This window comes from Falco naumanni, chromosome 10 (assembly GCF_017639655.2).
Source record: "Falco naumanni isolate bFalNau1 chromosome 10, bFalNau1.pat, whole genome shotgun sequence".
In the NCBI taxonomy this organism is placed as follows: Eukaryota; Metazoa; Chordata; class Aves; order Falconiformes; family Falconidae; genus Falco; species Falco naumanni.
The window spans coordinates 31711498-31735923 of record NC_054063.1 but is presented as its reverse complement, the minus strand read 5'-3'; the positions used below and the strand labels follow the sequence as shown (position 1 = coordinate 31735923).

Here is a 24426-nt window from a genome sequence, read left to right as displayed (position 1 = left end):
CCACCCAAGCCCAGGCTGTGCATCTCATGGTTATATTGGTCTTGAATTTATTCCAATGGGCTGAAATTACACTTTCATTGATGAATAAACTATCTTCTAAAGGCTAATATTTATCCAGTCTACCCAGGTTTCTGTGCATGAAACCGAAAAGAAAAACTCCCTGAAAATTAAATTAATCAAGTCAAATGTGTTTCCTTTCTTGCGCCCAAAGGGATAACTTGAGGAAGAAAGGAAGCATGTACTTCTTCTAGCATGGATGTGGTGAGGGAGGTAAATGAGTCCCACATATTTCCCCATTAGCCTTGCCTAATGATGCAGATATCCTCCAAGTCCCATGAACTATCTCCCACCACTCCTGGACCAGCTGACTCCAGACCTTCTAGATTTTTTTAAAAAAAAAAAAAAAGTAAATTATTTAGCCCATTTTCCTCAAATTAATGCAAAATGTGACATCTTTTTTTTTTTTTTTTTTTGATTTCTGTGTATTTTGGCAAATATTTTTCCCCAGACTCCAAACACTTCTCTGACTGGAAAAATTAAATGTGTGATCCCATTGCAGAAGCCTGTGCCCAGCCACTGCCACAGGTCTCAGGCACCCCCTCTGTTTCCAAAAGCACCCTTAGTTTCTCACGCAGTTTTGCTCCTCCTTGTGCTTCCTGCACAGCTTCCTGTAGAGGTAAAGCGCTCGCTTCTCCTCCCAGCTCTGGAAGAAGGAGGCTGCGATTTTTCTGCACAGACGATGTGCATAGGTTTCCAGGAATACCGTGGCATAGAGGATGCAGAAGAGCAGCCCCACGACGAGCAGCACAGAGAGGTTGGGAGGCATCGGAGGGGTGAGCTTGCAGTGGGCAGAGCTGAAGATCAGAGAATGGTGGTAGCTTTTTTCAAAGTCCTGATGTGGTAATTCTTCATCAGAATGTTGAAAAAGTTTCGTATGATAAGGCAGGATCGCTATTTTAGCCTGAAATAGAGTTAAAAGTTACATGGAGTATGAACAAACCAACAGCAACTGGTTACTACAAAAACATCAGCCTAAGAGTATGTGATCACCATCACAGCTTGTGCATTAAGAGAAGGACGTTGAAGTGCACATACACGTCAGGCTGGGTGAGAATAGCAGCATGTGTAGGTGCTGAGTACTTGGCACGGTGCAACCCAGTCCTACCCATCATTTTTATCTGCTGTTACAGAGAGCACAACAGGTATTCACTGTGTGAGATTTACAATGAAAGACATAATCCAGGCAGCAGTATTTGTGGCTGTGTATTTGAATATTAGAAGCTTTTTCTAAGCCCTGATTATTTTACTGTAAATTCATCACAGGCAGGTACCTGCACCCAAGAACCCCAGGGCTGGGGAGGGAGGCAGGCTGCACGGTAGCACAGGAAAGCTAAAAATCCAAAAAATCCAAACTCAAACTAGCCCAGATAAAGGATATTAAAACAGATGGAAACTGGAGAGGTTTGTGAAAAGGATTGCACAGGGTAACAGCAAAGCCAGTGAACAGAGCCGCCTCCTTAAATAACAAATAAGAGCCCGTGCAGCAAGATGAGGAAACATCCTGCTTCCCCCTTCCTCTTGTGCTGCACCCACTCTGCGGTGGGAGGTGGACACCCAGTCCCCCACCCTGCCTGGGGAAGGGACCTAGAGATACGGGGTGTCTGGCTGCCACGTGCTGGCAGTGTCAGTGCAGCGTGAGGCACTGTTTGCTCCACTCCTCGCTCCCAGGGACTGTAATTTGGAGCGTGTATATGGTGCAATTTGATGCACTGGAAGGAGCAGCTGAGGTTGTGCCTCTACCTCCTCCCCCCCCAAGCCTATTGCTCATCCAGCTGGCTGCTGGGGAGACACCTAAGGACCATGTAAATAAGGCTACAAAGGTGTGATCCCCACCATGACCTCCTGTGGTGTGACACACATTGGGGTCCCTGCACAGAGAAGGCCAGGGCACCCCAGTACTTACACTGTATTTGATGCTGAAAGTGACGGGCACCACAGAGAACTGAGCTGCCTTTCTCACCACGGTGTCTGCCATGCTGAAGGCAAAGTGGTCCATTGCCACCACCACCAGCATCACCATCAAGGCCACGGTGAGCAGCATGGCTTGCATGAGGCACAGCATCACTTCTTCCCGGGACAACTTCAGGCCTGTTGGTCGAATGAGGTTTTTGGATGAGTCCACCAGCAGATGAGCTGCATTTCTGTCCACAGCTAAACGCTCCAGCTCCTTGGTGATATAAAAATTGTCAAAGTGGAGTTTGGTGAGGTATTTTTTCAAATACCAGGTGGACCCAAAACAGAGATAGAACATGGATAAGCCAGCAACCAGCTTGTTGCCTATTCTTATAGAGTCTTTGACCAGTACCTCAGCAGCCAAAAAGTCCCTCCCAATTTTCTCACCAGCAAGGTGCATTTGCTGATAGATCAAGGAGCTGTTCTTAAACAAAGAAAACTGAAAATGTCCATTCATAGGCCTATAAACATTAATTGAATGAAGGGTTCCTTGGATTGCATCCCCAAACTCCCAGGAAGCTGTCTGTAGCAGAGCAGTTGAGTTCAAAAGGCTCTCAGAGGAATTCTTGCAGATGCACTCAATGACCTGCAGTATGGTTTTAATATTCCTTATGATGTTGGGTGTGACATTAACCGCTACTATCATGATGCAGGTTGACAAGAGAAGTTTCCGGCCCTGTTTGGTACCCAACGTAGGCATGATCATACTGAAGACACAACGGGCAGGGTGCACCAAGAAAAGGGTCAGCAGAAGGAGCAGACTGAAGGAGATGGCCGTTGCAATGGAGAGATGCCAGGAGTACTCCAGGGAGGCAAACATCCAGTTGTAGAAGAGGCCCCCTATCACTGCTGTAATGCAGGAACACTGCAGAAACAAGGTCCACAGCTCTTTGCTGTTTGCTGGGACAGGCTTGGAGTAAATCCACCATAGGTCTGCCGTGGTCCTGCGCACCTCTGGGAGCAGACAGTTCTCACAGTAGACACGGGCTCTTATCCTGTGAAAAGAACAAGCACCCAGGTGTTAGAGGAGGAAGCAGAGAAATGCGCTAATTCGAGTTTTTACAATGTCCTTCTCTGAGCACCTCTGGTCTCACTCTGCTTCTCTGCTAACCTGACCTCTTCCCTGGAAGCATGCAGGACAGGGAAGTTCAAGGCATTTCTTGAAAGGTCAAATGCCAAGTACAACGTGACCGCTCCTCCTCTAACACAAGCACACGAAAGCACTGTTATTCTATAGCCACTGTTTTATTATAAAAAAATCTTAACAAAGTCATTTGGAGGGGTCAAGTCCTTGGCAGTAGCTAAAAGCAGCTTTAGTGGCTATTTAGAGGATGCTGGAGGAAGAGGAGGCTCCTGGCTGCTGTGGAAATCGTTAGACCAGCTCTGTAATTACAAGGTGTTCAGTGGGTAAGAGGCAGTTGAGTGGGAGTTTCTGATCTCCCTGCCTCTTAGGAGGAGACCAAACCAAAATCTGCAGGTTTAAGGGTGACAAACACAGAACTGATCACAGAAAACAGTGTCACGCTGAAACTCCAGTGCCAGAGGAAATCTCCAAGGATAAGAATTTGGCTACTGTGGACAGGATGAAATGTCCCATAAAGCTATTTAAATGTCTAATGGAAACAAACATTTGGGAAGGAAGATAATTTCTCAGGCTTCACATCTGGAGCCATTCTCCAGAGACCAGGAAACCTGGTGGGGGGAAGTTGCCTCTCCCCAGGGTTAAACCCAGCCAGGCAATCCCTGTCTCCCCCCACCCGATAGCAGCCTCAGTTATCCTTTGAGGGAGGATTTTGGCTAGCAAAGAGGTTTTTCAGTGGAAAAAGGCCATTCAACAGCTATCAAGGCAGAGGAAAGGAGAGGGGTTAAAGCAGCCACTACATACCCAGTGGCAGAGAGGTGTCTCAGTCTTGCTCGATAAATGTCCATGTTCTAGTGCTGTATTGCTCCGAGAAAGGATCCTGGATGCAGCTGTGGGGAGGTGCAGGATAGGAAACCAAGGCAGCTGGCACTAGAGAGCCAGGACTAAAAAAAAAAAAAAAATGCTTTAAGGCAATCCAGATCAACAGTGCTGTCAATTCTTGAAGTGTGTGGACAAACCTGGTGTGTGAAGCCTGGGAAATAACACCACAAAAGGACAGAGTCAGGATGCACAGCACTGCTCAGGCTTTACACCTCTTCTGGTCTTACTGTTGCAGAGGAGTCTTATTTTCATGACACAGCTGAAAAAAAAATGAGTCAATGACATATGGACTGACAAAGATGGAACAAGCATCACATGGAACATAGGGTGTCACAACCCCTTGTGGGGATATCAGCTGTCTCATCCCAGCTGACTTCTCCCACTTCCCATCACTGAGCTGCAAGGTTGGGATTTCTCTCAGAGGGAAGGGGACCTTTTACTCTTCCAGACATCAGTCCTGGCACAAAGGGCATGGCAGGGTCCAGCAAACCAAGTGCTGATAATCATCCATCTGTTCTGGCAGACTGCTGCTCCCTGCTGAAACTGTGAGCTGACATGCAGGGTTCACAAAGTGTTTAAAGGCTCATGTCATAGTCCTAGCCAAGGAAGGGTAAAGCTTCAAACTTGAACCCTTCCCAATTCCCTATGGCCAGCAAATTCACTGGAGATAAAACCCTGCCAAGGCAGGATTCCCAAACTGCTGAGAAGCTCCCAGATGTACAGGCCAGGATGTATGGTCCCCATGGGACCAACTCGCCTGACCCCTGGGATGTGCAGGGCACGGTGCTCCAGCCACCACACCTGCTCACCAGGAGACAAGGACCAGCCTGTGGTGTTTGTGGCTCAGTTACGTTTCTGTGCAAGAGGGTTCTCCCTCCTCTGTTCAGTTGGCAAACAAGAAACTCGTACACGCACTGCCTAGCCCTCGCATGGAGCCTGCGGGTCACAGGAGCCTTCCCTGGCTCCCACCAAACCCGCCCCTTTGCCAGACACCCTCATACTAAGCCACCGCTTGTGGGCAAAGGTGACACAGCTCTCCCAGCCACCGCTGAGCCCATTCCTCACGGGGACCCGCTGTCCCTGCCGAGCTGAGCCAAGCCCTCCGCCGGCTGGGAACCGCTGGGCCCCCGGGATGTTCTCATGCTCCCCTGGGCGGGAGAGGGCGAAGGGCTGGAGGTCATCCCTGTCCCGGCTGCCCCTGGGACGCAGCACGTGGGGCTCCGCTCTCCGCCAGCTTCCCCGGGGGACACAGCCAGACCCATGGCAGCGGCAGCTGCTGGAGGACAAGCCATGATGAGCAAACCTCTTCCCACCCCCTCAGCCCTTCCTGCAGGTACCTGCCAAGGGCCTTTCTGCCCTTGCTCCACTCCACGGCTCTGCTTTATAGTTATTTTTCTTTTACTTGTGTGGCCAGTAAAGCAAAGCTTTCCTCCTGTTGTCCTGGAGCACAGATGCTGAACGAGAAACTCTGGCTCCAGTCGGGAAGAGGCACCAACCAGGCAGGCGTCAAAGAAAGTGCTATTTGTCCAGAGCATCCATAGCAATTGCTTGCACAGGCCATGAATTAGGTCTGGAATTCAATGTGCAGACTATAAAGGACCACCCTAAAAGGCTCATAGCTGTACCCTGCAAAGCTCATCACATTCTTCTTCTTTCTCACTGTACTTCAGAGCTAACTGATATTAGCATCAGCCCCTGGGACCCTAAGCAAGGCTAAGCAGGTAGCTTTCTGGGGCAGAAAAAAACCCATAAAATTACAATAGACTATAAAACAAAAAAAACCTTCATGTCCACAACATTGAGATAAGCGTGTTCTGAGTCTGCTACATCGTCTTGTGAAGGGGAACTGAAGTTCATGCAGAATCTGTGCTTGCCCAGTAACTCCAGGCAAGACCAAGAAACATTTGCAAAGCCAAACCTAGGCACTGCCTCTGGCTCAGCTCAGGACTGATCGAAGGCTGCACTTTGTGGGGCAGAGGGAGTGCCTACACCTAAGATATCTTCGATTTTATACCCCGAACTGCTAATCTGTAAATGAGCTAAACCCACCAACACCTAGCATTCCCCAGGACACAGTGAACAAGCTTGCTTTGTCAAAAAAACCCACAAAAACAAACCAAAAAACCACCTCAATGAAGAGCGTGTGCTAATAGCGGCAGCGGGAGCAGGCACCGCGCAGCTCAGCGAGGCAGCTGTGACATCTTGCGGCCACTTTCTGCTAAAGTACCTCAAGGTCTGTGCTCGCTCCAGCTCAGGAACTAAAGAAGCCTCTGGGTGGGAAAGTCTTACGGAAAAGTGAGGAAGTGAAGGAGAAACAGGTGGCTGGCCAGCCGGTGCTGGGGATGCGTGTGCTGCATCCCCCTGGAATGCTCCGAGGTGCCTTTTCCCACCCTGTGTCACTAGGAGCTTGTGGCCCAGCTCCCCAGTGCTATAAAGGGGGTTTGCTGCCTTGACAAGCTCCAGCCTCTGTAGAGCTCAAGCTCCAAAATTCCCTAAGATCTCTGCTTTAGACTTTTTAGCACTACAGCAGTAGAAAAGAGACTCTCATACCTACAACCAGCTTGCTGTAAGACAACAGGTTTCATTTGTGTTGTAGCCACACAGCATAGCCTAGCTTTGCCCTGGTTAGGGATGATGCCTGAGCTCGTACCCACCAGGACAGAGATTTTAAATCCCTTTCTGCTTTGCAGACTGCAGCGCTCACGGAGAGGGTCTCAGGGTGGTCCGAACAGGAGTTGCTTGCCAAGACACCTGCACGTTCAACCTGTAGCACTAGTATAACCCCATGGTGGTGACGATGATGGGAGGGGGTGCAAGGTACAGGAGCAGCTGTATCACAGGTAGAAGCAGGGGGTACATGAACTAAACAACTTAAGAAAATTACTAGGGTAAAGAAGATGAATGGAGGGCTAAAAATAGGATGATTTATCTCCACAGCAATATCATCTGCACCTGTTGATCTTGTTATTTTGCCAATTCAAGAAATTGAGGGTGCGGGAAAGATTAGCCCATTAGTGGTGATTCTTTGCTTGTTAAAATCACATGCAAATGAACAACTTATGGTGATACAGAGCCAGGTCATGCCTTCTTACGTTTCTACCGCAGAAACAGAAAAATCCCAGCAATATCCTTCCAGTGACTGATGAGGGATAAATGTGGTAAGGGAACCAAGGCTATCTAACCTGCAATAGCTGAATTTCCCCTATCATGCCGGGCTTTCATTTGTTCCTGGAATCTCTCCCTTTGGCTCCTGAACTCCCAGCAACGCTGTCAGGTACAATTCGGCTGAGCACAGCCCCAGAACCACTCACCGCTGCAAAGACCCATACAGCTGCTCCTCTGTGTGAACTGTTTGTAAAGCAACCAGAATGCTTCTGGAATAAAAGATGCTACAAAACGCTTTTCCTACTGTAAATAAACCAGAATTATTTTCCTCCAAGTGTCTCAGGAGAACATGTGGATGTTGGTCCAGGATCGGATGGGGAACATCAAAGGAGTAAAGCAGAAATATTCTGGATGTTGAGTTTCAATGCGTGAGTGGCATTTCCTGTTAATTAAAATTCACAAGCAGGCTGCTAATGTGAATGGCTTTTGTGATGGTTGTGGTATTTTTACATTCCTAGAGAAACGGTGCATAGGCGGGCAAAGTTGCTTTAAAATAACACAAAGTCACAGAAAGTTAGTACAGCACTTGAAATGCCCTTTCCTGGGAATTTTTCTATCTTTGTTCACATCACAGACCCTTAACGGGGCTGACTTACCATTAAAAGCTGCTTTTGGTAAATTTCAGTACTAGCAGCAGCAAATGGAATCAGAAATTATTCACGCAGCCCGGTTCACCCTTGAGCCCCAGAAATACTAAATCTTAAAACCTCTGTTAAAAAAAGAATAAAATAATTAAAAATCAAGCATGCCAGACTAGTCCTGCTCTCACAGATGCCTGGATATGAGAAAGCAGAATTAGGTAATGTTGTCATCCACATGCCTTAAATCAGATCCCCTTGGGAGTCCTGGGAAGCACAGAGGCTGTTGATGGAGCTGGCAGAAGCCAAGTCTTTGACTAAACTAGAGGTTTAGGATCCAGGTGCTCCTCACACCTTTCCCAGGTCTGCTGAGGGCTGGCTGTGTGACTTTGCCTAAGTCCCTGGTCCCCCCTCTGCCTCGGTTCCTCTAATGGGCACGGAGGTAACATACCTTCCCCGGCTGCATTTGGGAAATACCTTCTGATCGCCGGACAGACAGTGCCGCAGTCATGCTAGGATGCTGGGAATGATTTTTGGAGACTTCTACACAAACTCTGTGGTCTCAGTTCTGCTTTCATGCCCAAGTAAAACCGTGCCCCTGGGTTGAACTAGGGTGCGCCAAGCCTGAGCTGAGACTGTGAGTAAATCTGCAACCCCTACGTCTGCAACGGAGCTGGACTGGATGTTACCTTTCAAGCCTCAAAATTAGACAATCCAAAGGTCCTCGCTGCCTGCTCTCCGGGCTGCAGGGACAGAGGAGGCTCTGTTCCAGTGACCGACCCCGCTCCCCAGCAGCAGCATCTCTAGCCGTGGCAGGGCGGCGGGACAGCAGGGCTCCTTCCCGCGACACCCAGCCACGCAGGGCACTGCCCGTTCCCTGGCCCCGGGACAGCGATGCTGGGCTGTTCACAGGACAGCTGGCTGGGAAAGGGAGCCGCAGGGAGCAATTTTCCCTTCCCCATTCAGCCCATCTCTGTTGAGGCATGATGAGGAGCGCTGATGCAGAACAACAGCGAGCAAACCCAGCACACAGCCAGCATGGAGCTGCCCTGGAGGAGTGGGATGGTGATATGGGGTATCCCCAGCAAAGGCAGCTGCCAGGGCTGCATCTCTTCAGCAGAGCAGCCCTGAGATGCTGGGCTAGGAGCTTTTCCATTGCTCCACTGCCTAACACGGCTCCAATGTAGGGCTCCATTGTGTTCAGACAAGGAGGGAGACCTCACTGCCCTCCTGCTCTTCCTGGGGAACCACTGCCCAAATCAGGGGTGAAGCTAGGGGAGGGGAAGGCTCGGGCTTTGCCTTTTCTCCCCTCAAGCTACAGAGCAAACAGGACGATGTGATGTGCTAGCAAACGTGCTTTATTGTAGTTTTCCATAATCATTAAGGATTTCATCGAACTTAAAGATTTTGTTGAACATTAAGGAATTTTTTGAACTTTACTGATCAAAGTTCCACATTCAGTGGGTTTTGGCAATTTCGGATGAACCCCCATGAGTCCCCACCTACCATGTGACCCTTGGGTAATCCCTCGAAGCAGCAGCTGTGGCTGGGCAGCATCGCCCTGCCAGCCCTCCCACCTGGCCCTGGGGTTTCTCAGCAACACAGGAGCAGGGGGATGTGCTGGATCCCTACCCCAGGCCAGTCCACCTTGCCAGCTCCACCAGTTTACATCGCCAGAGAAATCTGACCCAGCACCGGGATCCAGTCACTCACCTTCCCTAAACCAAGAATCAGGTCCTTTACCATTCAATCCATCTATTTCAGTGACTGATCTTTTACATTAAATATTTTAGATTCTTACAGAAAATAAAAAAAAAATCAGATAAAATGGTGATTAAAATCACAGTCAATTTGCAATGCTTTCATTGAAAGTACCCAAGCAATCTGATTTTGAAAGATGGTAAGAATCAAAGCCTATTTTTCAGAGACGTCAATAATATTCCAATGCAACTTGTCCACTGACCTGTGACTCAGTGGGTCATTCATGAGTGAGTCAGTCTCACAAACCTAAGACTGGCCACATTCACCAACGGTGAAATGCCACCGATGTCCAAAATTACATTAGGAAAATAACTTGGTCCCAAACCCCCAGCTGTGTACTCAGTGCAAAGAACCAGGCAGCAATTACTGTCCCAGGTTTTCAAAACATTGAACATGTTTGGAAACAAACTGTTTTCTTCCTGTTTCCAAAGCATGGAGTAATGCACTGAGTCCTAACAACACATCTCCCGAATCATCCCTTCACACACAAACCTGAAGAAATAGTCTTCAGCCTCCATGACAGAATTACTCCTGAGATGGTAACGAGACCACAACCTTCACACCCTGCCAGAGGCACGCGGCCACGCCGCCTTCCCCCCACGCCAGACTCTGATACACTCACTCATATTGGGTTGCACATAAATAATCCAGTTGCTTCCACCCTGTTCCCAGGGCTACTCCCCAAAACGAGGTAGGGTATCAGAAGCTAGAGCAGCAAAGCTCGCTAGCTTTCACGGGGGAAAACGCATCCACCTAAAGATGCTCAACGCTTAAAGGGTTGTCCAGTTAACAACAACCTATGGCAGATGGACTCTGGGAGAGTCTGATCGGTACCTGTGGAAGGTGGGGAAAGATCTTCAGAGAAAATAACAAATGGATGTTGTGACACTGACCAGTATTTCTAAAAAAAAATTAAACCAGAGGGTCCCACACAGTGCAAACAACCACATGGCCTTCCTCCTGCACATACTCTGATGATTCCAGTGCCCAAGTCCTAAGTGAGTGAGTCCTTCCCCGGGGGTGGCTTTGTTCATATTTTATTTAGTGCACTTAAAGTGACATTTTCTACAGCTGGCAAGAGTGAGGTGGCATTTTCTGCATGGATGTTGGCCCATGCAGGGAAGGTCCCCAGCTGGAAGATGCTCTTGGCCCATGTGTTCATAGCCAAGCTAAGAAGTAGAACTCCCATAAGATTCATGAGCAACCCAGTTCTTGCCTACAAAAGAAATACAAAGACAACAGTTGAGTTTAGACTGGACTTCCACAGCATGTGAAGCATGAAGTTATTTGAATATAAACATTACAAAAACGGAAGACTTAATTGCCATTAATATTAGCAACATCTTAAGCAGACTTTCTTAAGGCACAAAGGCCATGCTGCAGATGCTTACCAAGCTTTGATCCATCAAAAACATTAACATCTGTTTAGCCTCAGGAATGTGAGCAGGAACTGGGACTGAGCCTAATTATACTCATAAGCTTTGTTACACTGAGCTGGGGAACTTTTTCTGCATCCAGAAACGTATGAAAGTTGAGCTGCTGACACTAGCAGGAACAGGGGCAGGGTCTGGGAGTCGCTGAGCACATTCAAGACCATCTTTGTCACCATTTGGAACCACGGCAGCTCCAAATTTCACAAGATGAGACTTCATACAGGCTCCTTCCATACCCCTGTGCCTTCAAACACTGCTGAGAACAGTATCAGACTTCTGTCTTTACTATATATTGAACCAGTAATGATCTGGAAAACTCCTTTTCTAAACACTCTGCTCAGGCTGATTCTTTTCAGCATTTTCTGTATCTAAAAGAACTTACCATATCTTTGACCATCAAGTGTCCAGAAGAAAATGCAATTGAGTTAGGAGGTGTAGAGACTGGCAGCATGAACGCATAAGAGCATCCTATAGTTCCTGGTATCATTAAATAGAGGGGATTTACTTTCAGACGAATGGCCTTGAAAAACAGAAAAGAAGAGAAAATGCATCTTGGGGATTCAGTCACAGGCAGATAGATCAAAGGATGCAAACAGCTGGTGCACCGTGCAGAGCCCTATCCCACACCCTGTGAGAAATGATCACGTATCTCGCCAACAACATCTGAGGGATTATTATCCTTCAGTGTCCACATTACGCTACAGGCACTTGCTTTGTTGCTCCCAAGCGTCAGAGCCCCAGGGGCAGGAGAACTGCACGGTGCCGGTCACAGCACAGGCACGACACGCGTCTGCCCATCCAAGGGGCAGGGTGAGGAGGGACCAGAGGAGCACTGGTCTTGCCATGGGACAACCTTACCAGCTCTGCCAGGACAGGCAGAAAGATGATAATAGTGGCTGTGTTGCTGGCAAACTCTGTGAATAAGGCGATGACGATCGTGATGAGGATGACAGCCACAGGCGGTGGTACACCCTCCAAGGGATGCAGACGGCCTCCTATCCAAACAGACAAACCAGACTCCTGCAGAAGGGGAGAGCAAGCAAGCAAGCTGGAGAGAGGAGCTCCTGCATCCCTGCAGGTGAACTGATCCTCTCCTAGAACTAGAAACTATATATGTCCTTCCCCGACCTACACCAGCACCTATGTGCAGCATCCTCAGGGTACTTAGCAGCAAGCTGTTTGAAAGGAGTTGCAGGATCTCTTAACCTCCTTAGCTACCTGCTGCGCATTGCTGTCACTTGGAGCTGAGAAACATGTCCTTCGAGTGTTGTGACACCGCAGATACAAACCACCCAGAGCCAAATGAGAACCCCAGGTGACACTCTAACAAAACCCAGGTCTGTCGGGCAAGCTGGCTGCAAGGCGGCACCTGCGGCAGGTCTCACCTCACAGCCCTTTGCCATGGCAAAGCCCCCTCCAAGCAGCAGGATGATGTTCCAGGGCACCGTCTCTTGGGCTTTCCTCCAAGTCAGCAAGGGCTGCGTCTCAGTGTTTGGTGCTAGAAAAAAAGAAACCCTCACATCAAACACCCCCTTGCACATCAGTCATCATCTGACAGTATGATATCATCAGCCTGACATCAGTGCCAAAGCTCACTAAGCACGAGTTGCTGATAAAGCATACATATGGAGTCTCTCAAGCTAGACAATTAGAAGATCATTTAACTTAATATCAGATCTTAAAAAGAAAGGAAAAGAAAATAAATTCTAGCACTTAACATTTTCTTTGAGGCCTTCTTGAGGGAATGTTTGATATCAGGTTAATTTTCTCTCTGTAACAGACATAAGCATTGTCTTCAACAGATGGGAGCCCATGGAAGGAGGAAATGTCCTACCATTGGAATTATGAAGACGTTATTAATTTTACACTTGCTGTTCAATAGCTGTTGAGTTTTATAGCCAAGAGCTCATCTCCCCTAAAGGCCATCTCTTAACACATGATGAAGTGAGCTCCGTCATATGGAAGGATGCACTAATGGGACTGTTAATTTTCTGTTGAACGAGGGCACATACATTTTATCCAGAGGAGGCCTGATTAAACATCTTCCTGTGCACGGACAACATGGCAAATGTGCATGACTCAGAGCAGCCAGTATTTTGTTCCCATAGACACCCAGGCCACTCGTGGATGGGGCAGCATCAGCTGCATCTCCACATGTGGCTTATGAATTAAAATTTGTAACTAATTGCTACTCAGGAGGACAGACCCAAGAGTTCAAAAGAGCTCTTGGTACCAAAGCTTGCTCGAGAGTTTGGGTTTTAGGAGTTTAAATTCTAAATCATTCTAGAAACTATTTCTCGGTATGAGCAACTCACACAGCTCTGCCCTCTCAGGGGTTCATGCTGCCCCCTGAGGGACAGGAGCTGTTTGGGGGTCAGCAACCAAACCTCTGTTTCACACGAGGTCTGCTACAGTAAATCAACAGTGACTTCAGTTCGCTTCAGCCCACCACGGCATCACCTCCAGCAGCGATGTGAGCAGCTGAGCCATTCCTGCAATGGGCAGCAGGGCAGCGAGGGCTGAACCTCCCCCGGCCCTTCAGAAACAAAGCCTCCGCAGCATCACACTGCACCTCCAAGCCACGCTGCTCCGGCTGCGGGATGGTGTGGGTCCAAGCTGGGACAGTCCTGGCTCCCGCTCCCTGCCTGCCCTGCCAGAGCGCAGCAAGGGCACAGCTCCTGCCCGAGGGTCTCCTACTCACCTTTCAAGTCAAACCACCACCTGAAGGAAGGTTTTTGGGAAGGAAAGAAGAACAGTATAATCACAATGGTGATTCCTGTAACCGCATCCGAGATAAACCTGTCCAAAAGTAGCAGAAACACTTGTAAGAAGCACAAGCCTGTAGAATTACGGGGGTTTTGAGAACAGGGATTTACCAAAGAAGATTACATTTCAACAATGCTTGTTGTTCACCGTTCTTTTCTTTTTAATTCCCTGTCAAGCTACATTTCTACAATGGGCTGTGAACCCCCTAGAAAAGCTGCCCTACAAATGTAAAAACCAAGATCTAAACCCCACCACACTGATGCTCTGGCTGTTCTGACTGCAGAGTCATGGTCAGTCCACGAAGGGTGGTGAGGACAAGTTTCCTCAGGTTACTGCAGGGAGGAAGCAAGGCAGAGCCCAGACTATCCTATTTATATGACCTCTTAGCCAAATTCTCAGACTCTAAGGTGAAAAGCAAGCTCCACCCAGTAAAGAGCTCAAGCATGTGACTGTAAGGAGCTGTTAACCGATGAGGAAAAAGTCCATAACTGCTTTGTTGTATTAAGGAATAATTTATTAAGCTAGGGCTTTACTTTAAAAAAAATTATGAAGGTCTCTTCTGTTGAGAAATAACGACATCCTCTCTGAGCTTTAGCATTCCCCAACTGCTATATCCACTAGTCTTCCCAAGGTATGAATGTCACAGGAGAGACAAACTTGCCAAACAGGCAGGATAGCACTTGGGGTCAGCTTCTGCCACCTCTCTTCAGTCTCCAGACCTCCAGTGAAATCAGCGGATTGCATAAAGAATTCAGAATTTCACTCTAAATGTACGTTTAAACAGCATGCCCAACATTAAAACCTTAGGGATGGCCTCAGACAGACACATGCCAAGTTCCCACCGGGCTTCATGTACCTCCTTCTAGAGACAGAAACAATAAAGCTGGTCCTGCTACTTGAAGCAGGTTTAATTTATCCCAGGAAACCTGAGCAATAGTGTTAAGCAACATAATCAGAAACCCAGGAATCTCATAGACTCGGAAATGCTATTGAAAAATGTGACAGTGGAATGAAAATAAAGTCTTACCCTGGTGCAAACAAGCTTGCCCAACCTGGAATGAATTTGGGATCCCTGGAGAAAAGCATGATTGCAAACATGCAGAAGAAGAAGAAAATTGCCTGTTCTGCAAACCTGAAATGAAAATAAATGCAGTTAAAATGCTGATGTGTTAATCAGGTGGATCCAAGCCAGGACAACTGTTGAGCTCAGGCTGCAGCAGCCTGGGTGAGAAGTTAGGCTGGTTTCCTAAAAATAACTACAGTGAAACATCAGAATAGATTGTAAATCTATTTGCAAATATTGGTATTTGTCAGCAATTATCTCTTATTGGAAGACATTAGGGAGAGGCAAGACAGGCATCAGGAATGCCTAGATGTCAGGAGAGGCATATGCAAGGCTGACCCTGTGTGTGCAGAGTGTGTGTGTGTGGCAGAGAGCACGGGCCAAGCAGCTCCTCGTGGTCATTCCTCTTACCGCTGCCCTCCGGGATGTCCCTCAGGCATGGCCACCCAGGGATGCTCCCACTCCAGTTCAAGCCATGTAAAAGGATGGCTGAGATTCAAATCGTGTATGAGACAGCAGGAACAAGCTTCTTCAAGGTCAAAACCTAAACAGCACCCCTTAGACACATGACGAACAGCAGGGTAAATGGCAATGTCATTCACTAAGGATCCAGTGGAGTCAAGATTTAGCCAAGACAGTGCTCAAAACACTGTTTTAAATCTCTCCGAGCACAAGGAAGGGCATTTAAACCATTGGGGAAAAGCCACTTGCACTGATTTTAAGTTATGGGGTTGCTAATCAAATTGATAGAGCTCAGCTTAATGGACTTTCTCACTCCTAGACCTCAAAGTGGGACTTTGATTCTTTCAGAGACATTTCGCAGGCTGCTCGATAATGTACCGAATGGAACAAATAAACCAATTTCTTTCATTTACAGCACAGGCACAGACAATTGCCTTTGAAGAACCACTCCATTTTCCACATAACAGCAATAATTACAATGTCGATAGCATGACACAAACATCGCTGAATCGTCACAGCATTGCTGTGAGTATGAAAATATTGGTTTACACATGGAGAAACACAGACCATTTAAGGTTAGACCTACAGTTTCAAAAACATTCACTAGCCCTGGCTGCCCAGAATATCGGTGGCTGGTTGGACATACCTAGGGTTTGATTCCTAGAGATAATCAGCTTTTCCTGTTTCCTTCTTTTTTGGAATTCCTCTTAAGTCTAAAACTCACGATTCTTTCTGCTGGTTCCTTTCTCCAAAATATGATCCCCACCATTGCAATCTGCACCAAGCTTTTTCCAGAAGACAAGACCTTTGAGAAACTACAATAAGAAGCTAAAAGTCCCTTGTCCTGTCTTCACCTAATAGAGCTGAAGGAGTTATTCAGAAAAAAATAATGTATTCCATGACATGGCTCTGACTGCTTTCCATATACTTTCTTTAGCAGCTATTAAGATTCCTTACAGCATATCCACAATCCATGTGATACATTATCATATGGTTCATCAGTCTTTCCAGTAAATGCTTCCTACTTTGCAGAACAGGTATGCACAAACCTTCAGAATTCAGCCTGTGTTGGTTAGTACGTAACACACATAGGATTGGTTTTGTCCATGGAGCAGAAAAAATTACAAAGAGTAATTAAACAACCCAGCACGAATCCACACAAATATGAACTTTGTTGTTGGGAAGATTTGAGCACAAGCTGCTGTTGGCAACTATTCATGTTAGTGAAGGTGAAGAGGCTGGAACGTGCAAAAAGCAAACTTAAAGAGCTTATGAACACGCTGAGTGGAAACATGCATTTCATCTTCTTCTGAAAAACTCCATTTCCCCCATTCCTCCACTCTTAAGACAGGACATTTCCAAACCCACTTGATTTCTTTTTCATTTCAGCCCCGACTTTACAACTCACTTTGTTGGACCTAGTTTCTGATAGTCCTCCTTTATGACTTCTCTGGCTCGGGCTTCTGCATCCACTCTTATATTTGACTTTTTTGTTCTCCAGCCCCTGCCAAGAAACATGGTTACATTTTTACATGCCTCTAACAGAACTGACACACAGTAGATATTGCATTTCCTACTGCAGCATATGCCTGGCTCCGGGTACCGCTCCAGTGCCTGCTCTGCAACTTGCAAAGAACTGCACATCTCTGGCAGCTCAGTTTGCATTTTCTTCAGATTATGAAGACTAATGATGAAAGGCTCTGGTGCAGACAAAGGCAATAAGGCCCTATTTTATATATCCTTTCTCTATGCATTCACACAACGGAGACCCTGCAGAGGTTAGGAAGCTTCCTCTCATTTACATTCTGAACTGTTTCCTCCAGCATGGGCTCTGATTGCCAAAAGAAAGTCCCAGCAATGCCGGATTTCCTCATCTCTAGCCGTTACCTACTTGGACAGAACAATTGGGAAGAGGGTGACACAGAAAATTAATCTCTCCCTTCATTTCTTGAGTCACTTGCAATTTCCTGGGCGATCCCATGATGCTGCTGAGGATCAACAAAAATGTGAGGAATTTCTAACTGGCCGGGAATGTTAATGTGCTCCTGGCTAAGCCTCTTAGCCCAGCGGCTGTGCTGACTGCACACACAGTTTGCTCCTTTGTAGTATGTGCATACAAATGATATATTCATATCTTGCACTGCATCTCCCGTCACAACCCATGACGCTGAACCCAGTTTCTAACCGTGCCTGTGACCCTGATTAAACCCACAAACCCAGCTCTGCATCAGGCACATCCATCCTGCCCCACGGTGCTGGCGCTTCCCTAATTCATTCACTGTTTCCAAGGGATATTGCGACTGGATCTTCTATACAGATGAAGAGTTGATCGCTCAGAAGTTCCTGAACCCCAACCAGATATACCTGGTCCTTCAATTTCTTGGGTTTTGCGGGGTGTCATTAACAGCAGCCTCAGCTCAGCCAGCCCATCCCTAAGGCTTTTCATGCCTTCTGGATTCAGGCAAAGCCGACCCACTCTTGGAGCGATGTCCATCCGCCTGTACTGTGCTGCAGACACCAAGGACTTGCCCACATCGAAAGTCCAGCCACTGTCCCCAAGCCGTTACAGCCAAAGCAGTGCAACAGACTCCTGCAGAACCTCGGCTGTACTTGTGCAGCTTTGCAATGTCTCTTCCAAGGCACCTTGCCACTGGGGAATACTGGTATCTGCGCTGGCCCAGCTATCCCAATAAAGCCAGGCTTTGTGCTGACAGAGATGAGCCAAACAAAACAAAAAGCATCACGTTCCCCGAGCACAAGAACAATTTCTCATTTTGCCAGGGGCTTTGGCCAGCACAGCTACCTCTTCCACCACCTGGTTGTCCAGGGCCATGGCAGCAGGACACCTCTCCGCAGGATGTGGGGATTCAGGTTCTGCATCACACAAGCGCAGAGCAGCACAGGTCTAAGTGGCTGTGTGCCGGCAGAGCAGCCCACAGCAGCACGCCGAGCCTCCCGTGAAGCTCCACAAGCAATTTAAGGACCAGCTTTTGGCATTTTCTGGATTGAAATTTTCCCATTGATTTTTTTCCTGTCTCTGGGACAATGTAAATATTTGGACACCTGCTTTCTTCCCCCACCCCCTCTGTATTTGGATTTTAAACTCAAAATAGCAATTAAAGACTTCTCTAAATATTGGAAGTTTTGTACGGTCCCCAGAGGAACCAAGCCTGTGAGCCTGTTACTATCATGTGAGAGTGTGTAGGGGGAAAAGGGATCCAAATGAATGAGCATGGCAATGCTGCAATCATTTTAAGTAGTGTACGCTAGGGGTTGCATGTATCCAGCAAAGATTTACCGGAAAAACATGTTATTCTCAGTTACAGATTAACACATTGTTGTAAAATTAAGACCTGTTGTGAAGTAATCCATTCCAAACCCGAGTTTCTGCCCCTTGAACAAATCCTGGCTCTTTCATGTTCTAGGAGATTTTTGCTACTAATTCCAGGAGAACCAAGATTTCATGCTGGTCTTCAAAGTTTGATCCTGCTTTCCCTTCTGTCAATGAAAATCTGCCACTGACCTCCACAGGACCAGGTCAGGCAGTAAAACAACCTTTAAGAACTGTACATTTAACTGAATGAATATATAATACATACTCTGTACACATATGTATTTAAGTTAGATAAAGTATATGTAACTATGAGATATCTTTAAACAATTGCTGTTGCATATCAGCATCTTTAAAATAGCTGACTGATAATAGCATGAGCATCCTGAAGTTAGTTAGGAAACCCCCCACTATCCAGGACATGACTGGGTGATATTGGGTGATATCAGTAGATTTAGTATGAGAATCGTGATGAACATGCATTTCACAGTGCTGGTATAACCAGACTACATATATGTGTAGGGAATATAAACGTACCTCAGGTTAATTCCTCCATATAGGATGGAGATCCATAGCCATCCCAGGAGAAGAAAAATCAGCATTAAAGGAAATGCAAACATAAACCAAGAACCAAAGTTCACCACATCACATTCTGGAAAATAACTAAGCAAATGGGAAAAATCAAGTTAATCCAAGAAGGGAAAACAACCCTTCCAATTTACGGGTAAACAAACATCTGAAATCGGCAGCAAAACATCCCACAAGTGCCAGTGTGCATTTTAAAACTGTTCTTCTGTGTGCACCAGCAGTTATCTGGGCTCTAGGAGATCTGGGGAGTGTTGTGCTGGAACAACCCATCCAGGCCACCCTGCCACCCACAGCTCACCCATCCCAGCTCTGCAAGCCTGCAAGGGGAGATCTGACCCCCCCCCTCCAGAGCACCAATGCTTGCGTACAATGATGCCCCTGAGCACCCAGGATTAAACCATGCTACAATAACTGCTGGACAGTCTGAACATGAACCTCAGCGAGATGCTGTACATGGCTAGGGGAGACTGCACATACCACTTGTAGAGGCTAGCAATGTTAAAAAATACCTATGGGCACTCAGGATGACACAAATCTCTGTTCCTACGCACGTAGGAGGCATCTTTTATAACTAAGAAAACAGGTCAGAAGTAATGGTTTCCTTCTTTTTCTTTCTACTGTTTTTCTTCTAGTTTTCTTTCTTTTCTATTTCTTTCTTTCTACAGCAGTAGATACAATGGGTCACAGAACGCTACGTGGCGTGTTTCATCAAAACTGTTATGAGATTAATTGCAAGCATGTAGTCAAATCCCATTAAAGTCAATGGGATTAAGAGCGTCAGTGAGGTGAAGCACATGTGCGCCCATTTCACTGACAGCCTGCCTGGGTATGCTGCAAACCTCCTAAGCTGACGCAACCACTCTCTGCTTTCCTCTGCTCACAAAGTTTCCCAAAATATTCTGGAAGTGCATGAATTTCCCAAACCAGCTCTTGGCACAGAAGGGAATTTCCTGCAGGGATGGGGAACACGTCTCTCTTTTCCAGGATTTACAAGGCTCTCCAGGGCAGCCTCCCATACCTCTTCAGCTGTCCCAGGAGGATGAGGTTTGGTGCAGTTCCCGTCAGCGTTGCTGTTCCTCCGATGCTGGCCGCATATGGGATTGAGATGAGGAAACCTTTCCATATATTTGTTTTGTATTCCTCCTCCTTCTTTAAATCTGAGAGAACATCGCTGGCAACCTCCTTCTCCTCCGTCAGATCTTTGCTTTAAAACAGTCCAAAAGAGAATCCGGTGAAAGCCCTGGTTTAAATACAGTGCAACCACTTCAGAGTCTTGACAGAAGGAAAATTCCCAGGTTTTAGAAATCCAAGCTAATACTGTCCTCAAGGACACATTAGCAGCTCAGGGCAGCAGAAGGGTCTGCTCAGTGAACTGCCATGCAGGACTGGCAGCCGTGCAGAGGGCAGAGCACCCTCAGCACCCATCCGCAGGAGCTGAGGGTGCACATGCCTTGCCCAGCCCCTCAGCAACTTGTAACACTTAGCATAAAGTCCACAGGACTGCTAAAAGGAAAAAATAAACAAATAAAAAAAAATAAATTGATAGCATCGAGAAGAAAGAAACACCTGATCCTGAAAAAATGCTTCCTTCCCATCGTTGTTATCAAAGCAGGACCATCACACCAGTGTGTAAATCCTGGTGGGTTTTACATCACCAGCTTCACACATTTGATGTTCCTGAGAAAACCAAGGCACAATTCCCCCGCAGGAGACACCTCTGGCTACCATTTCAGAGTGGCTGGAAAATCTCTGCAATGATTTGGACATGCAGAGGGATGCTGGACACACAGAAGAGGGTTTCTATCATCAGGCTGCTAGTGATTGGGATGTTTGGTACAATCAAAACATTTCAATGATTGAATTTCAAATTCCTAAAACTTGCTCTAGCTCAGGGGATAATTCTCTCTCTCAACTCTCTAATACAAACTTTATAGTTAACTTACTCCTCAGTACTTGCCAGAAACTGCATCTCAGTTGGTACAGTGTAAAGTTTATTCTGCTGTAAAGATGCTGAAAAAGAAAGATGAGGACTTTAAAACAGTTCAAAGCATCTAGAAAATTCTCCTTGAACCAAACAGAGGAACGGAGGAAACAACTGCCATTGACAGAGGAGGGGCTGTGCGAACAAAGGGCGAGCTCAGGCCAGGGGACAGGGTCAGGAGCACCCAGAGGGCGTGGGCAAGCCCATCTCCCCCTGCCACTGCCGCAGCTTCTCCTCCAACACCCAGAGGCACTCACACCGTCCTTTTACTACTTCTGCCACTGGCTGGGCTCTGGGATCTTCTAACGTGACCAGGAGTTCCAGGGTGTCTCTTATCAAGCCAAGGGGTTTGGGGTGGGGTGTTCGTGGGAAGGGTGAACCATAGCTCATTCTTAGGAAGAAAAACTTGGGCATGATGTACCCATAAGGCACATTCCCGGAGGTACAGCAGGAGCACTCCCTGCTGCGCAGCTCTGCTCCCAAGGGATGAGAATTTTACCCCCTGCAGACACCTAGTGCAACGTCACCAGAAAGCTGTAATTCCCTCTTTAAAAACAAGAGTGAGACTCATTTGGAGATTAGGCTTTGTTCCAGCCCAACATCCCCTCCATAAATGATGGGACCAGCAGGCTGAGCTACCGGTCCTCAACACAAGTTTAGGGCCACCCCGGGGGGACCCTGCTGCATACTCAGCTCCCAGGGACCCCCCTGCACATTTCATGTGGGCTCTGCCTCGCTGTCCTTAGCCACAGGGAACACCAGCAGGACTCAGGAGCACTTGAGGAAAGGGTATATTTTGACCAGAAGGACCAAGGTTCTCTTTGGCAGTAAACCAGGAGGTGCATGCCACTCTACCGCACACATACACGTGGGAGGATTCACAAAACGAAAGACAGAAACGCAATACAACCACTCTTTTTTTTTACGAGATCTCACACTAAAGCTTGTGGCATTTGCAGTCCTGGCTCACGGCTTAACTTCCTGAGGTTGGGAGTAGAGGTGTGCCATTAACACCCATTTTCCATGTTCTTCCTCAGGACTGGAGCACTTGAGAGTTTTATCCACCTTCAGCCCAGGTGGCCCTTCCCCATCACCGCTGGCCCTGCTGCCTTGCCTTGGGCTCTTTGCATATTTCGGGGTCCAGAGCCCTGTCCCTTGTCACCTCCCTGGGCTCTGCAGGCCACGGCAAGCTGAGCCCAACTCCTGGTACTGCCACCCCAGGGGTTCCCAGATCTCGTCACACCCATCCTCAGACTGAAACACCAGCCTCTTCTACCTGTACATGCCCTAGAGCCCAAAAGCAAGTGCACGGAGGAGGGCAGTCAGTGGGCAAAGTCTCTGCACCCACTCACACGTGTGCCAAAGACACCGAGCTCGTTCCAGCGCAGTGAACCAAAGATTTTTGCCATGTCATGTTTTACACATTGCTAATTTACGGAATTGGAGTTAACTGGCTTGGACTCACACATGCTGAGCTTTCATCCCAACAGTGCAGTGATGGAGGGATGTAATTAGAAGGACGAACATTAACCCGTGGTTTGACTGTTGATCCCCTGACACATTTAGCCCAAGCCTCTCACCACTGCCACCCCATTCCAGCCTAGCGCTGGCTCTGCAAAGACACATATTCCGTTCTACCTCTTAGCAGAGAAAAAAAATGGAAAAACATTAAGCCCAAACTCCCATCCCATTTTGCCAGGGCCATCCGCGAGTTACCTCTCACGGAAGGTTTGCAAAAGGCAACCATGCAAAGGAAAGCCACAGCTACTGCGGAACAAACTTTTCCTATGAAACTCGTAAGGAGGAGCTGAAAATTGTTACAGGCGCGTAAATCAGAAGAGGCCAAAGACCCCCGAGGCAGGACCTGGCTGTACGCACCTCTCACGGAACAGCGCAAGCAGGAGTCGGTGGCCACTTCACCCAAGTACCTCATACACCTTAGAGGCAGAAAGGCTTCTCCTAGGTAAGTTCAGCTTGAACAACACGTTTATTGTTTCCAACAGGTTGAAAAGGCCTGAGAAGGAATACTCCCACCCCCCAGGGAGCGCAGGCAGCAGCGCTGGGGCCAGGCAGCCAGCAGTGTCCAAAGCCAGCATTTCCCACACGCCCCTGTAGAGACATCATTTGCAGGTCTCCAACCCAACAAAACACCTCAAGTACTGACTCAGTTTGTCCCGAATTTGCAGAAGATACTCTCTACGCAGGAAATAAAGGATGGAGATATTTCCTTGTGATTTTTACCTGGAGATATTTAAGCTGCTCAGAGAAATGAAATATTGCCGATGATGGGTTAGTGGGCAGAGAGCAGGAAAGATGGTCAGACTCACTAGCACAGCAGCTTCCATCTCGTCACACACCTCTCGCTGGGGATGTCAGACTGAATTGTAGGGAATCTATAACCCACCTCCAAAATGAAAATTCTGGAAGCTGAAAAAAAAGCCTGTTGGTGTGCAGTTGATAGCCCTGCTTCAATCAACCAGAACCAGCTGGGACTTCAGCCACCAAAGCTCACCTCGGAGCGCTCTTGCATCAGTATCCAACAGTGACAAAATGAACAAAATGCTGCACCCAATTTTAACTGTCAACAACAACACAACCATGCAAGTATTTACTGATTTGTAACATGGTTGAGGATGGACATAAGTGAATGCAACCTTGAGGTTCTCCCATCAGCAAAAAAGTGCTACCAACTCAGTGACATCACTTTAATTCTGGCCCTGTGTGTGTAAGCAACTTCACAAAGCTGGTTTAATACTTGCCGAGATTTCTTCAGAAAAATCAAATGCTTTTACATTCTACATATTCTTTTTTTTTTTATATATATTTTTTCCATGCAAGTATATTTTTGGCCTCCTTGACACCACTACGGTGTTAATAAAGCATGTCCAAGCAGATTTGCAAACTGATTTTATCATATGCCATTGCAAAAGCTTGCTTCCACACACAGGCCCCTTCACAAACACATCTGTCTGTTTTTTGGAACACAGATTACAATTGAGTTAGATTATAAAATTAATTAAATTATGAAATGAGTATACCTTTTCCTCAAAGGCATGTTCCTTGCATCCAGCCAGCCCTGCTGGAGATGTGTGAGCAGCCCTGACTGCAGCGGCCACCTGCCAGGCAGGAACCCCTGCAGAACGCTCACCTGCACATCTCCGCTCCTAGGCGGAACATCAGATTCGTCACTTTTGACTGACTTCAGGTGTAGGGCTTCCTTCGAGGAACTCTGCTTTTCTCATCCGTTCAGAAAGATTACAGAAAAGGATGAGTCTACCTTGGGGCACTAAAGTTCACATAACAAGCCTACAAGAAGACCTGC

General features: G+C 47.3%; 2 protein-coding genes across 2 annotated transcripts in view; both read right to left on the bottom strand.

Moving 5' to 3' along the window:
* Window positions 1-526: 526 nt before the first annotated feature.
* On the bottom strand, window positions 527-3942 carry LOC121095061 (osteoclast stimulatory transmembrane protein). The gene is made up of 3 exons (XM_040609409.1): window positions 3899-3942; window positions 1964-3008; window positions 527-961 (listed from the first exon to the last, which is right to left on the bottom strand). The coding sequence occupies exons 1-3, from the start codon at window positions 3940-3942 to the stop codon at window positions 620-622; spliced, it is 1431 nt and encodes a 476-aa protein (XP_040465343.1). The 3' UTR covers window positions 527-619.
* A 5117-nt stretch (window positions 3943-9059) lies between these two features.
* The window catches only part of SLC13A3 (solute carrier family 13 member 3), a 28413-nt gene continuing 13046 nt past the window's right edge, over window positions 9060-24426 (bottom strand). The window contains exons 4-13 of the mRNA XM_040608753.1: window positions 21067-21133; window positions 20142-20327; window positions 19073-19198; window positions 16613-16708; window positions 14707-14811; window positions 13615-13712; window positions 12299-12411; window positions 11772-11933; window positions 11296-11433; window positions 9060-10696 (exon numbers count right to left, since the gene is read on the bottom strand). Of these exons, the coding sequence (XP_040464687.1) occupies window positions 10511-10696; window positions 11296-11433; window positions 11772-11933; window positions 12299-12411; window positions 13615-13712; window positions 14707-14811; window positions 16613-16708; window positions 19073-19198; window positions 20142-20327; window positions 21067-21133 (1277 nt within the window). The 3' untranslated portion in view covers window positions 9060-10510. The remainder of the gene's footprint in view (window positions 10697-11295; window positions 11434-11771; window positions 11934-12298; window positions 12412-13614; window positions 13713-14706; window positions 14812-16612; window positions 16709-19072; window positions 19199-20141; window positions 20328-21066; window positions 21134-24426) is intronic.